This window comes from Oncorhynchus masou, chromosome 27 (assembly GCF_036934945.1).
Source record: "Oncorhynchus masou masou isolate Uvic2021 chromosome 27, UVic_Omas_1.1, whole genome shotgun sequence".
In the NCBI taxonomy this organism is placed as follows: domain Eukaryota; kingdom Metazoa; phylum Chordata; class Actinopteri; order Salmoniformes; family Salmonidae; genus Oncorhynchus; species Oncorhynchus masou.
Window position 1 is genome coordinate 17033981 of NC_088238.1, and position 24557 is coordinate 17058537.

The following is a 24557-nucleotide window of genomic DNA, read 5'->3' on the forward strand; positions in this document are numbered from 1 at the left end:
GTTCACTAGTTGAGCCTGGGAGGTTTTCCTGACCATGTGACCTGATCAGGAAATCTTTTGGAACCAAGTTCTAGCCGATAACTAGAGCCAATACCCACTAGGCCCACACTAGTTGAATCAATGTTGTTTCCACATTATTTTAATGAAATTACATGGAACCAACGTGGAATAAATGTTGAAATGTCATCTGTGCCCAGTGGGTAGTTTATTCTGGTCAGGTTCGGAGAGGAATTACTCCTGGCTAGTGAGTGGCTTCTCCCACTGTGTCCCATGTTTTAGCAGTACTGGGAAGGAGATATCAGAGCTCTCTGCACAACTCCAGCTGTTGTGGCTGCCTGACTAATGTGCTAGTCAAGTAGAAACACTAAATGGCTCTCACAATGTAACAGATAAACAGAGGAGAGATAAACAACTCTCTCCTGAGTGCATGTCCGTTCCATTTGTAGAGATGATTCAAATTCAAGTGTATTGACCTTTTTGTATTGTGAGAGGTTTACAGCAGGCCTATCTGTGAAAAGGGAGGCTAGCATAAAATAGTTGACACTCGATTAAATGTATTTTGGTGGTTATGTTTGCTTTTATTGAACTGAAAGAACACCCAACCAAATCCCTTCTCATATTACACATTTAGCCATGAGACATTTTAATTAGTGTTACTCCTGGCTTGTACAGTACCTTTATATAGGGCTACTTTATACAGTACATCATTGGACCACATTTTGTTTCATTTCATACACTATTACAGCATTTGGACACAGAATAATATTTACAGTTCAACACTATTGAAAACAAACACAGTATCTTCACGTAAGGGCCAGTTATAAACATTTAAGACATGTTCATATATTTTACAAACCGTTATTTATTTTACAAACTGTTATTAAAACTGTTACATCAAATGCTAAACTGGTGAACGCTACCTCTAATGAATATGTACTGTATACAGCATCGTAGATGAAACCGCCACAACACATAAAAAATAAAAATAAATGTTTTCAATTTATTCAGATACTTTACAAAATGCTTTGTATTTGTTCGTAAGCCAAAGTGGGCCACAATGACTTCATATAGATCTGAAAAAGATGGTGTCACCTTATGAATTGTATACAGCGGTGTACCACAGAAGAAAAAACATTGTATTGGTCAATAATACAGTCCATTATATGATGTGACCATTCAGTTCCAGAGGATACATATTGAATGGAAGCATTTTGGCCAAGGCATCTCCCATGATACCTCTCTCTGTCTGAATACTGGGGTGTATTCATTAGAGCAAGACCGTAGCAAATAGTTGTAAAACGTTTCGCAACGGAAATCGTTCACTCCTAACGGAAACAATAGTTTCTATTGGACAAATTCAGGTAGGTCACTCCCCGTTTCATTCTGTTTGCGTCTGTTGGCTTTCATTTGGTTAGTTTGGTTCCTAGTGAATACACCCCTGTGTTGACGAGGTGTCAGGCATAGTCAGGAATTCTGGGTGGAAGTTGCCTGTAGGAACATATCTAGGAATCGGTTTACCCACCCAAAACTCCTAATTTTAACCATTAGGAGAAAAACGCTAAACCGACCTTAGATCAGGGCCCAGGAGTCAACTGTATCCTATTCCCAGTTAGACGGCGGCTTCGCCCACACTTCCTGTGTGTGAATTCTGGTGTGTGACGCCAGCATGTTCACAAGGTGCGCTGGTGGTCATCTTGTGCCAACGCTGTTCAGGACAGACAGGGAACCAGCAATGAGGGATACTTTCAACTACAGTCTAAAGGTGATTTATCATAATACTTTCAACCAGACCTAGGTTCAAATAGCCTTTGAAATACTTCAAATATGTTGAGGGTTTGTTTGAGCCCACCTGGAATTCTAGTTGGGTAGTGTTTGCCCATCTTTTGGGACTATTCTATTGGTTCATGGTGCCAGGCAAGCTCAGTCATGCACAAATGCCATTTGAACCCAGGTCTGCTTTTGACTACATTATAAAGGTAATCTTTTCCATTATAATGGGGCTGTTTGATAAATTACGTTTTATAGCGAGAGCAATTTATTCATTCTTCTCATATGTGAAAGAGGTGGAGTGAGGGGGAAACCGGAGAGAAAGGAAGAGGTGGAGTGAGGGGAAAACCGGAGAGAAAGGAAGAGGTGGAGTGAGGGGAAAACCGGAGAGAAAGGAAGAGGTGGAGTGAGGGGAAAACCGGAGAGAAAGGAAGAGGTGGAGTGGGGAAAACCGGAGAGAAAGGAAGAGGTGGAGTGGGGAAAACTGGAGAGAAAGGAAGAGGTGGAGTGAGGGGGAAACCGGAGAGAAAGGAAGAGGTGGAGTGAGGGAAAACCGGAGAGAAAGGAAGAGGTGGAGTGAGGGGAAAACCGGAGAGAAAGGAAGAGGTGGAGTGGGGAAAACCGGAGAGAAAGGAAGAGGTGGAGTGAGGGGAAAACCGGAGAGAAAGGAAGAGGTGGAGTGGGGAAAACCGGAGAGAAAGGAAGAGGTGGAGTGAGGGGAAAGCCGGAGAGAAAGGAAGAGGTGGAGTGGGGAAAACCGGAGAGAAAGGAAGAGGTGGAGTGAGGGGAAAACCGGAGAGAAAGAAAGAGGTGTATAAAGAGATGAAGGCCGTATTTGAAAGCATCAATTCTACTCAGTAGCTGATCACAGACTAAGCAGACTGGTCTACAATCATATTGAAACGTTATTGAGGATACAAGGTGATTTGTTGATCAGTCAGTCTACTCAGTTGGTGATCAGAGACTCTCAAACACGACCAGAGACTGACAAGAGTGAAGGGAGAGAGAGAGAGTGTGTAAGAGGGGAATGTCTGAGAGAGTGAAGGGACATAGAGATACGGAGGGGACAGAAAGAGAGAGGGAGAGGGGAGTGTGTGTGAGAGAGAGGGGGAGAGAGAGGGGACAGAGAAAGAGAACAGAGAGAGGGGGGCAGAGAGAGAGAGAAACAGAGGGGACAGAGAGTGATGGGGACAGAGAGAGAGAGAATGACGGGGACAGAGAGAGAGAGAGAGAGAGAGAGAGAGTGACTGGGACAGAGAGAGAGAGAGAGAGTGACGGGGACAGAGAGAGAGAGAGTGACGGGGACAGAGAGAGAGAGTGATGGGGACAGAGAGAGAGAGAGTGACGGGGACAGAGAGAGAGAGAGTAACGGGGACAGAGAGAGAGAGTGACTGGGACAGAGAGAGAGAGAGTGACTGGGACAGAGAGAGAGAGAGTGACGGGGACAGAGAGAGAGAGAGAGTGACGGGAACAGAGAGAGAGAGAGTGACGGGGACAGAGAGAGAGAGAGTGACTGGGACAGAGAGAGAGACAGTGAGAGGGGGGACAGAGACAGAGAGAGAGTGGGGGACAGAGAGAGTGTCATAGAGGGAGATGTAAATATAAATAAAAAATAAAATGGAACAGAGTGAGAAATAACCAGAAAGAAAAAGCAACTGAGAGAGGTAGAGATGTCTAGCTGGTCCCCAATCTGTCTCTATCCCTTCCCCTTAGCCTGAGAGAGGTAGAGATGTCTAGCCGGTCCCCAATCTGTCTCTATCCCTTCCCCTTAGCCTGACAGAGGTAGAGATGTCTAGCCAATCCCCAATCGCTCTACCCCTTCTCCTTAGCCCCAACCCTCGATATTTGCAGATCTGTATAGTGGAAGCAATATGGTGCAAGCATCTACCTATCCAGACCCTACAGACATGCTATTATCGAGGGGTTGGGGCCAGACGGGAAGGATATGGAGCATCGTGGGATCTGCTGCTTGACTGTGTACCTGTTTGATGCTGCCCTTGGAGGTGCAGAACATGTAGATGACATAGCCTGGCACAAGAACCATGGATGACAGAGACATGACCCAGCCAATCCCCTGCCCCCACGCCGGGTACACGTACTTCCCCAAGGTCAGGGGGGTCATCTCAATGGCACTGAAGGTAAACACTCCCTGCACACACAGAAACATTTACATTAGGTGAGGTAATAGGTGATGCTCCAGGCCGACTACATCACAGATGTATACCAGATCTCCCAATAATAACCTGTCCAGGGACTGCGGTTGACAATTAGCTGGCTGGCTAAAACCGGGCACTTCTACTGAAACGTTGATTAATGTGCACTGTCCCTGTAAAAATAAACACCGGCCGGCCAGATGGGACAAGCTGACAAAATGGGACAAGTCAGCATGCCGGCCAGATAGGACAGGCTGACAAAATGGGACAAGTCAGCATGCCGGCCAGATAGGACAGGCTGACAAAATGGGACAAGTCAGCATGCCGGCCAGATAGGACAGGCTGACAAAATGGGACAAGTCAGCATGCCGGCCAGATAAGACAGGCTGACAAAATGGGACAAGTCAGCATGCCGGCCAGATAGGACAAGCTGACAAAATGGGACAAGTCAGCATGCCGGCCAGATGGGACAAGCTGACAAAATGGGACAAGTCAGCATGCCGGCCAGATAGGACAGGCTGACAAAATGGGACAAGTCAGCATGCCGGCCAGATAGGACAGGCTGACAAAATGTCTGGCAACTGTGTTTTTTGTATTTTTTGTGTGTGTTTTTGTTTTGTACTAAATGGTAAAAGAAAATCCGTTAAAATAAAATACACGTATACTGAACAAAAATATAAACGCAACATGTAAAGTGTTTCTCCCATGTTTCATGAGCTGAACGCAGGAACTTTCCATACGCACAAAAAACATTTCTCTCAAATTTTGTACACAAATTTGTTTACATGCTAGTGAGCATTTCTTCTTTGCCAAGATAATCCATCCACCTGAAAGGTGTGGCTTATCAAGAAGCTGATTAAACAGCATGATCATTACACAAGTGCACCTTGTGCCGGGGACAGTAAAAAACACTCTAAAATGTGCAGTTTTGTCACACAACACAATGCCACAGATGTCTCAAGTTTTAAGGGAGCGTGCAATTGGCATGCTGGCTGCAGGAATGTCCATCAGAGCTGTTGCTAGAGAATTGAATGGTCATTTCTCTACCAAAGCTGTTTTAGGGAATTTGGCAGTATGTCCAACTGGCCTCACAACCGCAGACCATGTATATATCGTGTGGGCAAGTGGGCAAGCAGTTTGCTAGTGGGCAAGCAGTTTGCTGATGTCAACGTTGTGAACAGAGTCCTCCATGGTGGCGGTGGGGTTATAGTATGGGCAGGCATAAGCAATGGACAACGAACACAATTGCATTTTGTCTATGGCAATTTGAATGTACAGAGATACCGTGACGATATCCTGAGGCCCATTGTCGTGCCACTCATCACCTGCCATCACCTCATCTTTCAGCATGATAAAGCACGGCCCCATGTTGCAAGGATCTGAAAAAATGTATACATTATGCCCTATATAGGAAATAGAATGCCATTTGGGACCCAACCAGCGTTTCTGAGATACAGGGTTAAGTATAATTTCCCTGAGGATTTAAACACATTGAAAGCCAATGAGAAGCCTGAATGGAAATGGCAGTTACCAGGCAGATTGCCGGAGTGAAGAACTTCCAGCAGAGCTTCCACCAGCCGCAGGGCCGATAGCCGATCATCTCTTCAATGTCCCCATAGAACTTATCAGCTCCTAAGACAGAGAGAGAGAGAGAAGAGAGAAGAGAGAGAGAGAGAGAAGACAGAGAGAGAAGAGAGAGAGCATTGAACAAACTACACAGGTGACGATTTATAGGTTATATGTCAAGACAGCCTAAATGTTATCTGTAGGCTATATGCTTTTGAGTTAGCTAGGCAGCCAGCTTACTCAGTGAAGTGAAAACTTGGATGAGCAATAACCTTTTAAAAGTAAATTACAACAATACTGAGATCATTCTCATGGGCCCCAACTCCCTCATCAAGAGACTTTGTCAACTTTGGCATGACCGGGTTAGTGGAAAATAATAAAGGAAAATATATTTTTTAAAGATGTACAGTTGAAGTCGGAAGTTTACACTTAGGTTGGAGTCATTAAAACCCGTTTTTCAACCACTCCACAAATGTCTTGTTAAAACAAACTATAGTTTTGGCAAGTTGGTTAAGACATCTACTTGTGCATGGCACACGTAATATTTCCAACAATTGTTTACAGACAGATTATTTCACTGTATCACAATTCCAGTGGGTCAGAAGTTTACATACACTAAGTTGACTGTGCCTTTAAAAAGCTTGGAAAATTCCAGAAAATGATGTCATAGCTATAGAAGCTTCTGATAGGCTAATTGACATCATTTGAGTAAATTAGGGGTGTACCTGTGGAAGTATTTCAAGGTCGACCTTCAAACTCAGTGCCTCTTTGCTTGACATCATGGGAAAATTAAAAGAAATCACCCAAGACCTCTTTGGGAGCAATTTCCAAACACCTGAAGGTACCACGTTCATCTGTACAAACAATAGTATGCAAGTATAAACACCATGGGATCGCACAGCCGTCGTACCGGTCAGGAAGGAGACGCGTTCTGTCTCCTAGAGATGAACATACTTTGGTGCAAAATGTGCAAATCAATCCCAGAACAAACAAGTCCTATATCGACATAACCTGAAAGGCCACTCAGCAAGGAAGAAGCCACTTCTCCAAAACCGCCATAAAAGTCCAGACTACGGTTTCAACTGCACATGGGGACAAAGATCGTACTTTTTGGAGAAATGTCCTCTGGTCTGATGAAACAAAAACAGAACTGTTTGGCCATAATGACCATTGTTATGTTTGGAGGAAAAAGGGGGAGGCTTGCAAGCCGAAGAACACCATCCCAACCATGAAGCACGGGGGAGGCAGCATGTTGTGGGGGTGCTTTGCTGCAGGAGGGACTGGTGCACTTCACAAAATAGATGGCATCATGACGGGGACAATTATGTGGATATATTGAAGTTAAAGCTTGGTCAAAAATGGGTCTTCCAAATAGACAATGACCCCAAGCATACTTCCAAAGTTGCGACGAAAAATGGCTTAAGGACAACAAAGTCAAGGTATTGGAGTGGCTATCACAAAACCCTGACCTCAATCCCATAGAAAATGTGTGGGCAGAACTGAAAAAGCATGTGCGAGCAAGGAGGCCTACAAACCTGACTCAGTTATACTAGCTATGTCAGGAGGAATGGGTCAAAATTCACCCAACTTATTGTGGGAAGCTTGTGGAAGGCTACCTGAAACATTTGACCCAAGTTAAACAATTTTAAGGCAGTGCTACCAAACACTAATTAAGTGAATGTAAACTTCTGACCCACTGGGAATGTGATGAAAGAAATAAAAGCCATTAAATAAATCATTTACTCTACTATTATTCTGACAATTCGCATTCTTAAAATAAAGTGGTGATCCTAACTGACCTATGACAGGGAATTTTTACATCGGATTAAATGTCAGGAATTGTGAAAAACTGAGTTTAAATGTATTTGGCTAAGGTGTATGTACAATATATATATATATATATATATATATATATACAGTACCAGTCAAAGGTTTGGACACAAGTCAGTGTCTTTATTTTTACTATTTTCTACATTGTAGAATAATAGTGAAGACAAACTATGAAATAACACATGTAGTAACCAAAAAAGTGTTAAATCAAAATATATTTTATATTTAAGATTTTTTAAGTAGAATCTCAAATATAAAGTAGTGTGCAAAGCTGCCTTGATGATTCTCTCAACCAGCTTCAATTACAGGTATGCTTGTTACAAGTACATTTATGGAATTTCTTTCCTTCTTAATGCGTTTGAGCAAATCAGTTGTGTTGTGACAAGGTAGGGGTGGGATACAGAAGATAGCCCTATTCGGTAAAAGACCAAGTCCATATTATGGCAAGAACAGCTCAAATAAGTAAAGAGAAACGACAGCCCATTGTTGCTTTAAGACATGAAGGTCAGTCAATCCGGAAAATATCAAGAACATTGAAAGTTTCTTCAAGTGCAGTCACAAAAAGCCTCAAGCGCTATGATGAAACTGGCTCTCATGAGGACCGCCACAGGAAAGGAAGACCCAGAGTTACCTCAGCTTCAGAGCATAACTTCGTTAGAGTTAACTGCACCTCAGATTGCAGCCCAAATAAATCTTTCACAGAGTTCAAGTAACAGACACAGCTCAACATCAACTGTTCAGAGGAGACTATGTGAAGTAGGCCTTCATGGTTGAATTGCTGCAAAGAAACCACTACTAAAGGGCAACAATAATAAGAAGAGACTTGCTTGGGCCAAGAGACACGAGCAATGGGCATTAGACCGGTGGAAATCTGTCCTTTCGCCTAATAAGTCCAAATTTGAGATTTTTGGTTCCAACCGCCATGTCTTTGTGAGACGCAGAGTTGATGAACGTATGATCTCCGCATGTGTGGTTCTCACCCTGAAGCATGAAGGAGGAGGTGTGGTGGTGCTTTGCTGGTGACACTGTCTGTGATTTATTTTGAATTCACGGCACACCTAACCAGCATGGCTACCACAGCATTCTGCAGCAATACGCCATCCCATCCTGTTTACGCTTAGTGGGACTATCATTAGATTTTCAACAGGACAATGACCCAAAACACACCTCCAGGCTGTGTAAGGGCTATTTGACCAAGAAGGAGAGTGCCAGAGTGCCTCATCAGATGGCCTGGCCTCCACAATCACCTGACCTCAACCCAATTGAGATGGTTTGGGATGAGTTGGACCGCAGAGTAAAGGAAATGCAGTCAACAAGTGCTCAGCATATGTGGGAACTTGGAAGAATATTGGAAAAGCATTCCAGGTGAAGCTGGTTGAGAGAATGCCAAGAGTGTGCAAAGCTGTCATCAAGACTGTCAGGACCCGGTTACGAACCTGGGTCTCCGGAGTGAGAAACAGTCACTTAACCAACTGAGCCACGAATAGTCAGCAGAACCCAGAAGATGAGGCAGACACAGCAGTACTTAAGACGGTGTATTTAATAAAGTAAAAAGGAGAAGTCCTTAAATACAAAAATGGCAAATCCAAAAGGTGGTAGGAATAGCACAAAAAAGCCTCAAGAGACACTCAAAAACAAAAACAGAATTCCACAAGAGCATCCACCGGAATCGACAAGAAAACACAGAACACTAGGGCTGGGTGCTAACATACAAACACAGAGCACAGAACTGAGGGAAACTAAGGGTTTAAATACAATCAGGGGAAACGAGGTACAGGTGCAAATAATAATGGGGAACAAGGGAAAAAACATAAGGTCAAAAAGCACAATGGGGGCATCTAGTGACCAAAACCCAGAACAACCCTGGCCAAATCCTGACAAAGACAAAGGGTGGCTACTTTGAAGAATCTGAAATCTAAAATAACGTTTTGATTTGTTTAACACTTTTTTGGTTACTACATGATTCCATATGTCATCATGGTTTATTTCATGGTCAGTCTGTCAAATGTATAGTGTCATCATGGTTTGTGTTTATTCTTATGGTCAGTCTGTCATCATGTTTAGTGTTCTGGTTCCCATGGTCAGCTGTTATGTTTGTGATTGGGGATCATATTTAGGCAGCCATTTCCTCATTTGTGGGACCATAGAAAGCGCTGTTAGCTGTTTAGTTTTCTCTATGTTTTATGCGCCTTGTCTACCCTACAAACGTGTTCTTATGGTGATTTGTCTGTTTATGTCCATGGTCAGTCTGTCATCATGTTTAGTGATCTCCATGGTCATCATGTTTAGTGTTCTCCATGGTCAGTCTGTCATCATGTTTAGTGTTCTCTATGGTCAGTCTGTTATGTTTAGTGTTCTCTATGGTGATTATGTTTAGTGTTCTCCATGGATCATGTTTCATGGTGCCATGGGCAGTCTGTTCTCATGTTTTGTGGTCAGTCTGTCATCATGTTTAGTTGCCTCCATGGTCAGTCTGTTCTTATGTTTAGTGCTATGGTCACTGTCATCATGTTTGTGTTCTCCATGGTCAGTCTTATCATGTTTTGTGTGGTGAGTTTCCATGGTCAGGTTTCTTAAAATATGTGGAACTCTACGTTTAGCGCCTTGGTCTACCCATTTCGACAAAGTCTGTTCTTATGTTTAGTGATCTCCATGGTCAGTCTGTTCTTATGTTTAGTATTCTCTATGGTCAGTCTGTTCTCTGTTTAGTGTTCTCCATCAGTCTGTCATCATGTTTAGTGTTCTCATGGTCAGTCTGTCATCATGTTTAGTGTTCTCCATGGTCAGTCTGTCTTATGTTTAGTGATCTCATGGTCAGTCTGTTTATGTTTAGTGTTCTCCATGGTCAGTCTGTTCATCATGTTTAGTGTTCTCCATGGTCAGTCTGTTCTCATGTTTAGTGTTCTCATGTTTAGTGTTCTCCATGGTCAGTCTGTTCTCATGTTTAGTGTTCTCATGGTCAGTCTGTCATCATGTTTAGTGTTCTCCATGGTCAGTCTGTTCATCATGTTTAGTGTTCTCCATGGTCAGTCTGTCATCATGTTTAGTGTTCTCCATGGTCAGTCTGTTCATGTTTAGTGTTCTCATGGTCAGTCTGTCATCATGTTTAGTGTTCTCCATGGTCAGTCTGTTCTCATGTTTAGTGTTTCATGGTCAGTCTGTTTAGTGTTCTCCATGGTCAGTCTGTTCATCATGTTTAGTGTTCTCCATGGTTCTCTCATGTTTAGTGTTCTCCATGGTCAGTCTGTCATCATGTTTAGTGTTCTCCATGGTCAGTCTGTCATGTTTAGTGTTCTCATGGTTCATGTTTAGTGTTCTCCATAGTCAGTCTGTCTCATGTTTAGTGTTTCATGGTCAGTCTGTTTATGTTTAGTGTTCTCCATGGTCAGTCTGTTCTCTGTTCTCCATTCTGTTCTTATGTTTAGTGTTCTCCATGTCAGTCTGTTCATGTTTAGTGTTCTCCATGGTCAGTCTGTCATCATGTTTAGTGTTCTCCATGGTCAGTCTGTTCTCATGTTTAGTGTTCTCCATGGCCATGTTTAGTCTGTCATCATGTTTAGTGTTCTCCATGGTCAGTCTGTTCTCATGTTTAGTGTCATGGTCAGTCTGTTCTCTGTTCTCATGTTTAGTCTGTTCTCCATGGTCAGTCTGTCATCATGTTTAGTGTTCTCCATGGTCAGTCTGTCATCATGTTTAGTGTTCTCTCATGGTCAGTCTGTCATCATGTTTAGTGTTCTCCATCAGTCTGTCAGTCTGTCAGTCTGTTCTCATGTTTAGTGTTCTCCATGGTCAGTCTCTCATGTTTAGTGTTCTCTATGGTCAGTCTGTCATCATGTTTAGTGTTCTCCATGGTCAGTCTGTCATCATGTTTAGTGTTCTCCATGGTCAGTCTGTCATCATGTTTAGTGTTCTCCATGGTCAGTCTGTCATCATGTTTAGTGTTCTCCATGGTCAGTCTGTCTGTCATCATGTTTAGTGTTCTCTATGGTTAGTCTGTCATCATGTTTAGTGTTCTCCATGGTCAGTCTGTCATCATGTTTAGTGTTCTCCATGGTCAGTCTGTTCTCATGTTTAGGGTACTTTTACATACTTATTTTATGTGATTTTAATGGTTGATCCTGCTGGTTTTCTTGTGTATGTAAAGAGACTAGTATTAACTGTACATGTTTAAACAGGATGTATGCTTGTAGAAAACAACAATGATAGATCCTATATTTTCCTGATGGTACAGAAGCTTACTATGTCCTACCATAGAACCAGGAAATCGAGACGGTTTCGAAGAAGACGAGGAAGAGGAGGCACATCCCGCTGGCAGAGTAGTAATCAAACAGCTTGAAGACATACAGACCACCCTGGGGAAGCAGCCATAGAGGGTTGTTAAAAGGCTAAACACACACACACACACACACACACACACACACACACACACACACACACACACACACACACACACACACACACACTGTTACCTGTGTAATGTTGGAGAAGCCAATGAGGAAGGAGATTAGACAGACGCCGAGGATAAAGACCTTCTTCCTCTTCCTCAGCACCATGGGGAACTCATCCATCAGAGCTGTGACGAAGCCCTCCACAGTACAGAACTACAGGCAGAGCACACAGGTTAACACACACACACATTGGCTCACTCAGGTCTTGCACCAGAGAACTCTAACAGGCTACCAACTTCTGCAGGGCCACCTGGACGCTTCTGTTGAAAATGAAAATAACAGTGGTAATTCAATGTAATGTCTACTCAGTAGCAACAAGCCACTTGTAACTTATCTACCTGCCGTTCTGTTATTCTCTTTGTTCTGCTGTAATGAATTGTAACGTTGGCTTGTCTGTTGCCTGTCTGGTTCTCACCACTAACACCTCTCCTCCCTTCCTAGTTATCTGGGTGTCAGGTGACTCTAGGTGGGATCCTCACCTGGCTGTCTAGCCCCAGCATCATCAGCATGGAGAAGAACAGGATGGCCCACAGGGAGGACATAGGCAGCTGAGTCACGGCCTGGGGGTAGGCCAAGAACGCCAAGCCTGGGCCTTGAGTTAGACACCACACCAAACACAGTGAGCTAAATCTGGGCCTTGAGTTAGACACCACACCAAACACAGTGAGCTAAATCTGGGCCACCACACAGTGAGCTAAATCTTGAGTTAGACACCACACCAAACACAGTGAGCTAAATCTGGGCCATGAGTTAGACACCAAACCACATCATTGAGCCTCAGCCCACATTGCATAATCACACTTCGCTGCACACTATGACACAGTAATGCACACCATGATAATAATTGTACCATATGAAATCTCTTCTGTTGAATAACAAGCGTAGGTTTGACTTACTTCGTGTATTGTATCTTACATGTATCTAAGAAACCAATCATTTACTTGGCTTCATTTTTCAATTGATGAGTTGATTAGGAGCACTATTACCCCTTTAATCTTATGTCAGAAGAAGTGCTGCTGATTTTAATTCTTCCCCTCTAATCAGGGACTAATTCAGACCCTCAGGCACAAGTTGAGTGGAGTCTGTGGCCAATCAGTGGCATTAATCAATTCATTACTTTTACTGTATCAAGAAGAAGATAACCAGTGACACTATAGTACATGTGTCAAACTCATTCCACGGAGGGCTGAGTGTCTGCGGGTTTTCCCTCCTCCCTTGTACTTAATTGATGAATTAATGTCACTAATTAGTAATGACCTCCCCTCACTTGGTTGTCTAGGTCTTAATTGAAACGAAAAACCAGAAACCCACAGACACTAGTCCTCCATGGAATGAGTTTGACTCCCCTGCTAAAGAGTCTGAACATACTCTATATTTTATTTAGACATTGTCCTTTCCAGCACTGTTTCAGAAACTATAGTGGATGCGTATTTAGACCAGGTCAGTACAGCTCGGTTTGACTCTGTAGTGTTAATCAGGAACAGCTGACTTCGACGTCAGCAACAGTGAATGCTGCAGGAGGGTGAGCTAACTGCACTGTACCGGAGGCAGCTAGTTCCTGGACAGGCTTCTTGGTGATGTACGACATGAAGCCCACAATGGAGAAGATGACGAAGCCCGCAAACATGCTGGTGAAGGAGTTTATACAGCACACGATGAGGGAGTCCCTGACAGGAGAAGAAAACACAACCCATGTTTGGACACTATAATGGAACACCACGGAAGAAAGGAACACGAAAAGGAGAGAACAAATTAAAGTAAATAGAGGAAAGAGGGAGTGGAATCCAGAAGTATAGAATCAAAGGAAATAGAGGAAAGAGGGAGTGGAACCCAGAAGTATAGAAACAAAGTAAATAGAGGAAAGAGGGAGTGGAACCCAGAAGTATAGAATCAAAGTAAATAGAGGAAAGAGGGAGTGGAACCCAGAAGTATAGAATCAAAGTAAATAGAGGAAAGAGGGAGTGGAACCCAGAAGTATAGAATCAAAGTAAATAGAGGAAAGAGGGAGTGGAACCCAGAAGTATAGAATCAAAGTAAATAGAGGAAAGAGAGAGTGGAACCCAGAAGTATAGAATCAAAGTAAATAGAGGAAAGAGGGAGTGGAACCCAGAAGTATAGAATCAAAGTAAATAGAGGAAAGAGGGAGTGGAACCCAGAAGTATAGAATCAAAGTAAATAGAGGAAAGAGGGAGTGGAACCCAGAAGTATAGAATCAAAGTAAATAGAGGAAAGAGGGAGTGGAACCCAGAAGTATAGAATCAAAGTAAATAGAGGAAAGAGGGAGTGGAACCCAGAAGTACAGAATCAAAGTAAATAGAGGAAAGAGGGATAGTGGAACCCAGAAGTATAGAATCAAAGTAAATAGAGGAAAGAGGGAGTGGAACCCAGAAGTATAGAATCAAAGTAAATAGAGGAAAGATGTAACAGAAGTGGAACCCAGAAGTATCAGAATCAAAGAGAAATAGAGGAAAGCATAAAGGAGAGGCTGTGGAACCCAGAAGTATAGAATCAAAGTCCATAGAGGAAAGAGGGAGTGGAACCCAGAAGTATAGAATCAAAGTAAATAGAGGAAAGAGGGAGTGGAACCCAGAAGTATAGAATCAAAGTAAATAGAGGAAAGAGGGAGTAGATCCCAGAAGTATAGAATCAAAGTAAATAGAGCAAAGAGAGAGTGGAACCCAGAAGTATAGAATCAAAGTAAATATAGGAGGAAATGGAAAGAGGAGTGGAACCCAGAAGTATAGAATCAAAGTAAATAGAGGAATGAGGGAGTGGAACCCAGAAGTATAGAATCAAAGTAAATAGAGGAAAGAGGGAGTGGAACATATAGAAGTATAGAATCAAAGCAAATAGAATGGTTCCATCATCTAAGTTTTTAACATGTAACAGAGGTGGTTTGATTAGCCTTACCTGAAGATGTGCGTTAGCTCCCTGAGAAAATGCCCAGGCTTCAGCTCATTCTTCATGCACACATGAGACCCAAGATTGAAACCAGTGGGTCACTAACAGGGGCATAAGGCATAAAGGAGAGGCTGTGGGGGTTGTTTACCTGTACACATCGTTGTTGAAGGAGTTGTAGCTTCCCAAGGCAGATGAGCGAACCCAGACCCAGTCCATAGGAGAAGAAGATCTGAGTGGCAGCGTCCAGCCACACCTGGGAGAGTAGTCAGACAAACACAAACACATTTTTTAAGAATAGTTTTCAAGACATAAAAACATATCTTATTTTTCCTGTTGACATTTCAGTGTGTGCATAGGCATATGGTCTGTGAGTGTGTGACTCTTAGAGGCCACCGTACCTCAGACTTGGGACAGAGAAAAGTTTGTTGAAGTCGGGGGTGATGTAACAGATAAAAGGATGCCCTCCTTGGAAATAGACCCATGAATAACAGGGAGAGAGACACCACGAAAAAACAGGATGAACAGCATGAAGATAGGGGACAGAGAAATAGACCACATGAATAACAGATAGGGGACAGGACCACCTGAAGAAAGAGACCACCTGAATAACAGATAGGAGACAGAGAAATAGACCACCTGAATAACAGATAGGAGACAGAGAAATAGACCACCTGAATAACAGATAGGAGACAGAGAAATAGACCACCTGAATAACAGATAGGGGACAGAGAAATAGACCACCTGAATAACAGATAGGAGACAGAGAAATAGACCACCTGAATAACAGATAGGGGACAGAGAAATAGACCACATGAATAACAGATAGGAGACAGAGAAATAGACCACATGAATAACAGATAGGGGACAGAGAAATAGACCACATGAATAACAGATAGGAGACAGAGAAATAGACCACATGAATAACAGATAGGGGACAGAGAAATAGACCACCTGAATAACAGATAGGAGACAGAGAAATAGACCACATGAATAACAGATAGGAGACAGAGAAATAGACCACCTGAATAACAGATAGGAGACAGAGAAATAGACCACCTGAATAACAGATAGGAGACAGAGAAATAGACCACATGAATAACAGATGAATAACAGATAGGAGACAGAGAAATAGACCACCTGAATAACAGATAGGGGACAGAGAAATAGACCACCTGAATAACAGATAGGGGACAGAGAAATACACCACATGATAACAGATAGGAGACAGAGAAATAGACCACCTGAATAACAGATAGGAGACAGAGAAATAGACCACATGAATAACAGATAGGGGACAGAGAAATAGACCACCTGAATAACAGATAGGAGACAGAGAAATAGACAGATAGGGGACCACCTGAATAACAGATAGGGGACAGAGAAATAGACCACCTGAATAACAGATAGGAGACAGAGAAATAGACCACCTGAATAACAGATAGGGGACAGAGAAATAGACCACATGAATAACAGATAGGAGACAGAGAAATAGACCACCTGAATAACAGATAGGAGACAGAGAAATAGACCACATGAATAACAGATAGGAGACAGAGAAATAGACCACATGAATAACAGATAGGAGACAGAGAAATAGACCACCTGAATAACAGAAGGGACAGAGAAATAGACCACCTGAATAACAGATAGGGGACAGAGAAATAGACCACATGAATAACAGATGGGACAGAGAAATAGACCACATGGACAGAGAAATAGACACATGAATAACAGATAGGAGACAGAGAAATAGACCACCTGAATAACAGATAGGAGACAGAGAAATAGACCACCATGAATAACAGATAGGAGACAGAGAAATAGACCACCTGAATAACAGATAGGAGACAGAGAAATAGACCACCTGAATAACAGATAGGGGACAGAGAAATAGACCACATGAATAACAGATAGGGGACAGAGAAATAGACCACCTGAATAACAGATAGGAGACAGAGAAATAGACCACCTGAATAACAGATAGGGACAGAGAAATAGACCACCTGAATAACAGAAATAACCACCTGAATAACAGGGGACAGAGAAATAGACCACATGAATAACAGATAGGGGACAGAGAAATAGACCACCTGAATAACAGATAGGAGACAGAGAAATAGACCACATGAATAACAGATAGGAGACAGAGAAATAGACCACATGAATAACAGATAGGAGACAGAGAAATAGACCACCTGAATAACAGATAGGGGACAGAGAAATAGACCACCTGAATAACAGATAGGAGACAGAGAAATAGACCACATGAATAACAGATAGGGGACAGAGAAATAGACCACCTGAATAACAGATAGGAGACAGAGAAATAGACCACCTGAATAACAGATAGGGGACAGAGAAATAGACCACCTGAATAACAGATAGGAGACAGAGAAATAGAAATACACCACATGAATAACAGATAGGGGACAGAGAAATAGACCACCTGAATAACAGATAGGGGACAGAGAAATAGACCACCTGAATAACAGATAGGAGACAGAGAAATAGACCACCTGAATAACAGATATGGGACAGAGAAATAGACCACCTGAATAACAGATAGGAGACAGAGAAATAGACCACATGAATAACAGATAGGGGACAGAGAAATAGACCACCTGAATAACAGATAGGAGACAGAGAAATAGACCACATGAATAACAGATAGGGGACAGAGAAATAGACCACCTGAATAACAGATAGGAGACAGAGAAATAGACCACATGAATAACAGATAGGGGACAGAGAAATAGACCACCTGAATAACAGATAGGAGACAGAGAAATAGACCACCTGAATAACAGATAGGGGACAGAGAAATAGACCACATGAATAACAGATATGGGACAGAGAAATAGACCACCTGAATAACAGATAGGGGACAGAGAAATAGACCACATGAATAACAGATAGGAGACAGAGAAATAGACCACATGAATAACAGATAGGAGACAGAGAAATAGAGGGACCACCATGAATAACAGATAGGGGACAGAGAAATAGACCACCTGAATAACAGATAGGGGACAGAGAAATAGACCACATGAATAACAGATATGGGACAGAGAAATAGACCACCTGAATGACAGATAGGAGACAGAGAAATAGACCACCTGAATAACAGATAGGAGACAGAGAAATAGACCACCTGAATAACAGATAGGAGACAGAGAAATAGACCACCTGAATAACAGATAGGAGACAGAGAAATAGACCACCTGAATAACAGATAGGGGACAGAGAAATAGACCACCTGAATAACAGATAGGGGACAGAGAAATAGACCACATGAATAACAGATAGGGGACAGAGAAATAGACCACCTGAATAACAGATAGGAGACAGAGAAATAGACCACATGAATAACAGATAGGGGACAGAGAAATAGACCACCTGAATGACAGATAGGGGACAGAGAAATAGACCACATGAATAACAGACATGGTGTATTGGTGAGGAGTGAAAAGGTGGGTAGTTGACTAACTAAAAATCCCAGATGAAGGTGAACTTCCAGCCTCAATGGTACATGAGCAGACTGAAACATTCCCCACTCGGGACTGAAACATTCTACTTCCTGCTCGCCTGCCTCGCCTGCCTCTCCTGACAGAGATCTGTGAACGTGCTTTGCACTTTGTCAAATAATGATTGTGTTTAATTGGTAAATTCCATCAAGGCCAGGGCCTTGGGGGAGTTAATTTTCTGCTTTGTGCAGTTCACATTAAATTCCAATTACCCTCGGAGCAGAATGCGAAGATGTGTTCCTTGCTCATACATTTATTTTCTTAAAAAGTGAGCGTTAATTTAACACCCCCTAACTCGACAAAGTTGTTAAGTTATTTTTTTTGCCAGGTTACCGTTATGGAAGGAGGCTGTGATCTGATGCATGTTTCCGGATTGAACTATTGTATATGATCTTGCTGAAATGGATTTAGACATTCTATCAATTGTATTGTGGTTGATGTGTCTTACAAGTGACGACAGTTTTTTCATTAAATACCTTTTGCAAGAGAGAGAGAGAGAGAAAGATGTGCCAGAGAGAGAGAGAGAGAGATGTGCCAAAGAGAGAGAGAGAGAGATGGAGATGTGTCATATGGAGTGGCAGAGAGAGAGACACCCAGACATCAGGAGACAGAAAGAGAGAGATGGAGATGTGTCATATGGAGTGGCAGAGAGAGAGACACCCAGACATCAGGAGACAGAAAGAGAGAGACGGAGACGAAAGCACCAAGACAGAAAAAGAGAGAATGCAAAAAGAGAGAGAGAAAGAGACATGAAAAGAAAGAGAGAAGGCAAAAAGAGAGAGAGGAAGAGACATGAAAAGAAAGAGAGAAGGCACAAAGAGAGAGCATAATAATAAGAGCAGGGCTGACCTTCCCTGTCCACTCCACTCCTTTCCAGATAGAGAAGTAGACCAGGATCCAGGACAGAGCCAGAGTTCCAGCCAGGGGCCAGCGCACCTCACCAGGCTCCTCCAGACCACTGGACAGCTGGTGCATGTTCCGCCTGGCAGACACACACACACATACCGGTCAGTGCAGTCACACACATACCGGTCAGTGCAGTCACACACACACCGATCAGTGCAGTCACACACACCTGGATCACACAGGCATACATACTTTCGGACATGTTATACACACACATCACTTCACCATACAGACAGACAGGACATTCTCACAAACAAACAGTTATGAACCCTCTCAGGTCACCCACACACACGTTGTCCACCTTTGACACCATGCTTTTCACATGACTCAGTGAAAAATGATAGAAGCACTAGAAATGCCTGGCCTCCAGGGACCCCACTTCCAGCCAGTGATGTGTCTTTTGGACATCAACATTCTAACAGTCTAATAAATACATGGCATGTATGTATCGGGAAAACAAGCCTTTGGTTTTATTTATGAAGGTCATTAGTATATGAATGTTTTTGTTCAAAGAACATAATAGCGTTTTCATTCATTGATGTTAATGTAGGCTAGATGTAAAATGAAAAACCATCAGAAACCCCACAATTCAAGTGTTAAAATAAATGATTTGACGTACTCCCAGAACTCAGTGACGGCACTGGTGAGGTTGGTAGTGTCTGTCAAACTGTAGTTGGAGAAACACTTCTCTGTGTTCCACGGGTTATCACAACCCTCCCACGGCAAATCCTAGAGAGAGATAGAGACAGAGATGGATGGAGAGAGATGGAGATGGATGGAGAGAGATGGAGAGATGGAGATGGAGAGACAGAGATGGATGGAGAGAGATGGAGATGGAGAGACAGAGATGGATGGAGAGAGATGGAGATGGAGATGGAGAGACAGAGATGGATGGAGAGAGATGGAGATGGAGAGACAGAGATGGATGGAGAGACAGAGATGGATGGAGAGAGATGGAGATGGAGAGACAGAGATGGATGGAGAGATGGAGATGGAGAGACAGAGATGGATGGAGAGAGATGGAGATGGAGAGACAGAGATGGATGGAGAGAGATGGAGATGGAGAGACAGAGATGGATGGAGAGAGATGGAGATGGAGAGAGAGATGGATGGATGGAGAGAGATGGAGATGGAGAGACAGAGATGGATGGAGAGAGATGGAGATGGAGAGACAGAGATGGATGGAGAGAGATGGAGATGGAGAGACAGAGATGGATGGAGAGAGATGGAGATGGAGAGACAGAGATGGATGGAGAGAGATGGAGATGGAGAGACAGAGATGGATGGAGAGAGATGGAGATGGAGAGACAGATATGGATGGAGAGAGATGGAGATGGAGAGACAGAGATGGATGGAGAGAGATGGAGATGGAGAGAGAGAGGGGGAGAAAGAAATCATCCAAAGAGACAAAGAGGAAGACAAAAAGAGACGAGAACAAGGAGTTGAGGGTGGGAACAGAAAGACAGACAGACAGACATAACTTTAGCACCAACATGCATTAGCATTGCTCATTGCATAATAGAGAACAGTGGAGAGCAGAGAGCTATTTAACTCATACAGTAGGGTAGTAATCAATGATGTATGCTAGTAGCCTCCTCCCCAGGCTCAGACCTGGCTGGTACAGGAAGCAATTATGGTAGGAATCTATGATGTTTTTTGATGGAGTGAGCAACTCGTGTCACCGTTGTCCTGTCCTCTACTGCCTGCTTGTATTTATGTGTATGTGCTTTTTGTTTGTCATAGGAACCATTCCACACAAGAAGCTCCCTCACAAGAAAATAGAGTCACTTGAATTGAAGTCAATGGATGCAGGGTTTTCATTGTCATGTAGAAACTAAAGGTCTTTCCACCTTGTATCTAATTGCTGCACTATTGCTTCAATCAAGCCTTTGGTTATATTTATGAAGGTCTTGGGTAGGGTCAAAGAACATAATAGCATTTTCATTCATTTATGTTACTGTAAGCTATATGTAAAAAACTACAAACCACTAAAAACACCAATCTCCCGTTGACGGACCAAATGGCATCTCAGTTAACCGAGATGAAATAACCCGTAATGGAGTCTCAGGTACACTCTGTGCTTAGAACCATTTTATTTTATTTCCTGTTCGCAGGTCATCATCATCATATATGTATTTCTTCAACACTTCTGAGTGGAAAGCTCTTAGTGTCTCAGATTGTCTGCTTCATTTCAGTGGTCTTCTCTCTCTCTCCTGTCTCCCTCCCTCTCCCTCAGGTCTCTCTCCTGTCTCCCTCCCTCTCCCTCAGGTCTCCCTCCCTCTCCCCCTCCCTCTCTCTTTCTACCTCCAGCTCTCTTTCTCTCTCTACCTCCAACTGCCTCTCTCTCTCTCTCTCCCTGCACACCCCTGACCCATCTCTTTGTGCTCCTGTCTGGTGTGAGAAGAGTGGTGATGGAGACAGTCTGTACAGATATAATAACTCTGTCTCAGGTCTGTGTGTGGAACAAAATGAACAGCCACAGTGAACAGGAGTGTGAACACTATTAAGTGAACTACTCAGTAACTCTATTGACTAAGTCTGACTAAGGCCTGCGTATTTCTTAGAGCATTTGTTAATTATAGTCTATAACGTATTCAACCCACACTGATTTCTGGTCAGGTCACATAGTTAAGCTATGAAGTCACAGCAAAGAATATACTCCTTGAAGGAAAATAAACTATTACATTGACTGCTTATTCCATAGCCTGGTTCCAGATTTGTTTGTGCTTTCTGCTGAGTCGGCAACTGGGCACAAACAGATATGGAACCAGGCTATGACCATAGGAGTCAATGCCCGTTGACGTTAGAATTATGTGGGCAACTATAAATACCTAGGTGTCTGGTTAGACTGTAAACTCTCCTTCCAGACTCACATTAAGCATCTCCAATCCAAAATTAAATCTAGAATCGGCTTCCTATATCGCAACAAAGCCTCCTTCGCTCATGCTGCCAAACATACCCTCGTAAACCTACCGATCCTCGTAAATCCTACCGATCCTTGACTTCGGCGATGTCATTTACAAAATAGCCTCCAACACTCTACTCAGCAAATTGGATGTAGTCTATCACAGTGCCATTCTTTTTGTCACTGAAGCCCCATATACTACCCACCACTGCGACCTGTATGCTCTCGTTGGCTGGCCCTTGCTATATATTCGTTGCCAAACCCACTGGCTTCAGGTCATCTATAAGTCTATGCTAGGTAAAGCCCCGCCTTATCTCAGCTCACTGGTCACCATAGCACACGCTCCAGCAGGTATATTTCACTGGCCATCTCCAAAGCCAACACCTCCTTTGGCCGACTTTCCTTCCAGTTCTCTGCTGCAAATGACTGGAACGAATTGCAAAAATCTCTGAAGCTGGAGTCTTATATCTCCCTCTCAAACTTTAAGCATCAGCTGTCTGAGCAGCTAACCGATCACTGTACCTGTACACAGCCCATCTGTAAATAGCACACCCAACTACCTCATCTCCATATTATTACTTACCCTCTTACTCTTTTGCACCCCAGTATCTCTACTTGCACATCATCATCTATCACTCCAGTATTAATGCTCAATTGTAATTATTTTTGCCTCTATGGCCTATTCATTGACTACCTCCCTACTCTTCTACATTTGCACACACTGTACATAGATTGTTCAATTTTTCTTTATTTTGTGTTATTGACTGTACATTTGTTTATGTGCAACTCTGTGTTGTTGTTTTTGTCACACTGCTTTGCTTTATCTTGGCCAGGTCGCAGTTGTAAATGAGAACTTGTTCTCAACTGGCCTACCTGGTTAAATAAAGGTGAAATAAAAAAATAAAAAATAAAGTTGGCAAGACAGCAGGAACAGATCTGGGACAGATGTTTTCCTGCATTGTTGAGGAGAGTTAGCAAGCATTTCACTGTACCGTGTGCATGTGACCAGTAAATGTTGATTTGATTCGACTGGCCTACTGCTTTCTAGTGTAGTGATGTCACCTACCTCTCTGAAGGAGTTGAAGAGGTAGTGGAGGGCCCACACGATGATGATAATGTAGTGTGGTGATGTCACCTACCTCTCTGAAGGAGTTGAAGAGGTAGTAGAGGGCCCACGCGATGATGATAATGTAGTGTAGTGATGTCACCTACCTCTCTGAAGGAGTTGAAGAGGTAGTAGAAGGCCCATGCGATGATGATAATGTAGTGTAGTGATGTCACCTACCTCTCTGAAGGAGTTGAAGAGGTAGTAGAGGGCCTAGGCGATGATGATAATGTAGTGTGGTGATGTCACCTACCTCTCTGAAGGAGTTGAAGAGGTAGTAGAGGGCCCACGCGATGATGATAATGTAGTAGATGTTGAGCCAGAAGGAGAGCACCACTGAGGCCAGACCAACGCCTGTAGGGGAGGGAGAGATAGAGGTCAGTATTAATAAACAATTAGTTAACTAACTAGGAACTGCTATAGCTAACTAATATTTGTCTTTGTGATATGTGTATATCTATTCTGTTGGATTTTTATATGAACTACAATGAGCTTGACTCCTCAAAGATTTTTCATGTGTTGCATTTGTATGTATATGCATTCTTTAATTGTCTAATTAATGTAATCAAACAATCAATCACCTACCTAGACTATCTGTCAATATGATGTGGGATTTTCACATATCTCACCTTTCATCATAGGCATTAGTTTGGTCCACACCCCCAGCCCCCCCACCGAGGTGAACTGGCCCAGTGACGTCTCCAACAGGAACAGAGGTATACCAGCAAACACCAGGGTGAGAAAGTACGGGATCAGGAAAGCCCCTGTCACAGGACCAGGGCACAGTGTGTCAGAACAGGAAGTGTGTTTCACACCAAAGAAATCCTCTTTCATCTGTGTTTACACTTTTACTTAGGTCTGCATCCCATTTCCCAATCCTTCTCAAACTTGTGCACTTGCACACTTACTATCATGGATTTTAAAAGCATGGGATTGGTGTAAGCATTGTCTGGAGCCACAGGAGGCTGCTGAGGAGAGGACGGCTCATAATAATGGCAAGGAAGGTGCGAAAGAACACCATTTGTTTGATGCATTTGATTCCATTCCACCTATTCCACTCCAGCTATTACCATAAGCCCGCCCTCCCAAATCAAGGTGCCACCAACCTCCTGTGCTGGAGACAGCTTTTTTTTAAGGTTGGTGGCACCTTAATTGGGGAGAACGGGCTTGTGGTAATGACTGGAGCAGAATAAGTGAAGTGGTATCAAATACATCAAACACATGGTTTCCAGGTGTTTGATTCCATTCCATTAGCTCTGTTCCATCCATTATTATGAGACGTTCTCCCCTCGGCAGGCTCCTGTACTTTTTACCATGAGGGTTGTGCAAGTGCCCACTTCGAGAGAAGGTTGAAGGATTGAGACTCGGATGTGATTAAGACACTAAATGGCCAGTATTCAATCAGTTTTAGATAGTGGATTTATGGATAGTGTCACGTGTGCTCCCTCTCCG

At 43.0% G+C, this 24557-nt stretch overlaps 1 protein-coding gene across 1 annotated transcript in view; it reads right to left on the bottom strand.

Annotated features, from left to right (window-relative positions):
• Positions 1 to 569: 569 nt before the first annotated feature.
• The window catches only part of slc6a1l (solute carrier family 6 member 1, like), a 29920-nt gene continuing 5932 nt past the window's right edge, over positions 570 to 24557 (bottom strand). Inside the window, 16 exon segments of the mRNA XM_064939362.1 lie at positions 570 to 1705; positions 3749 to 3916; positions 5452 to 5552; positions 11566 to 11668; positions 11786 to 11917; positions 12244 to 12356; positions 13307 to 13431; positions 14814 to 14854; positions 14856 to 14918; positions 15078 to 15110; positions 15113 to 15203; positions 17864 to 17886; positions 19039 to 19171; positions 19715 to 19824; positions 23359 to 23459; positions 23735 to 23869. Of these exon segments, the coding sequence (XP_064795434.1) occupies positions 1610 to 1705; positions 3749 to 3916; positions 5452 to 5552; positions 11566 to 11668; positions 11786 to 11917; positions 12244 to 12356; positions 13307 to 13431; positions 14814 to 14854; positions 14856 to 14918; positions 15078 to 15110; positions 15113 to 15203; positions 17864 to 17886; positions 19039 to 19171; positions 19715 to 19824; positions 23359 to 23459; positions 23735 to 23869 (1568 nt within the window). The 3' untranslated portion in view covers positions 570 to 1609.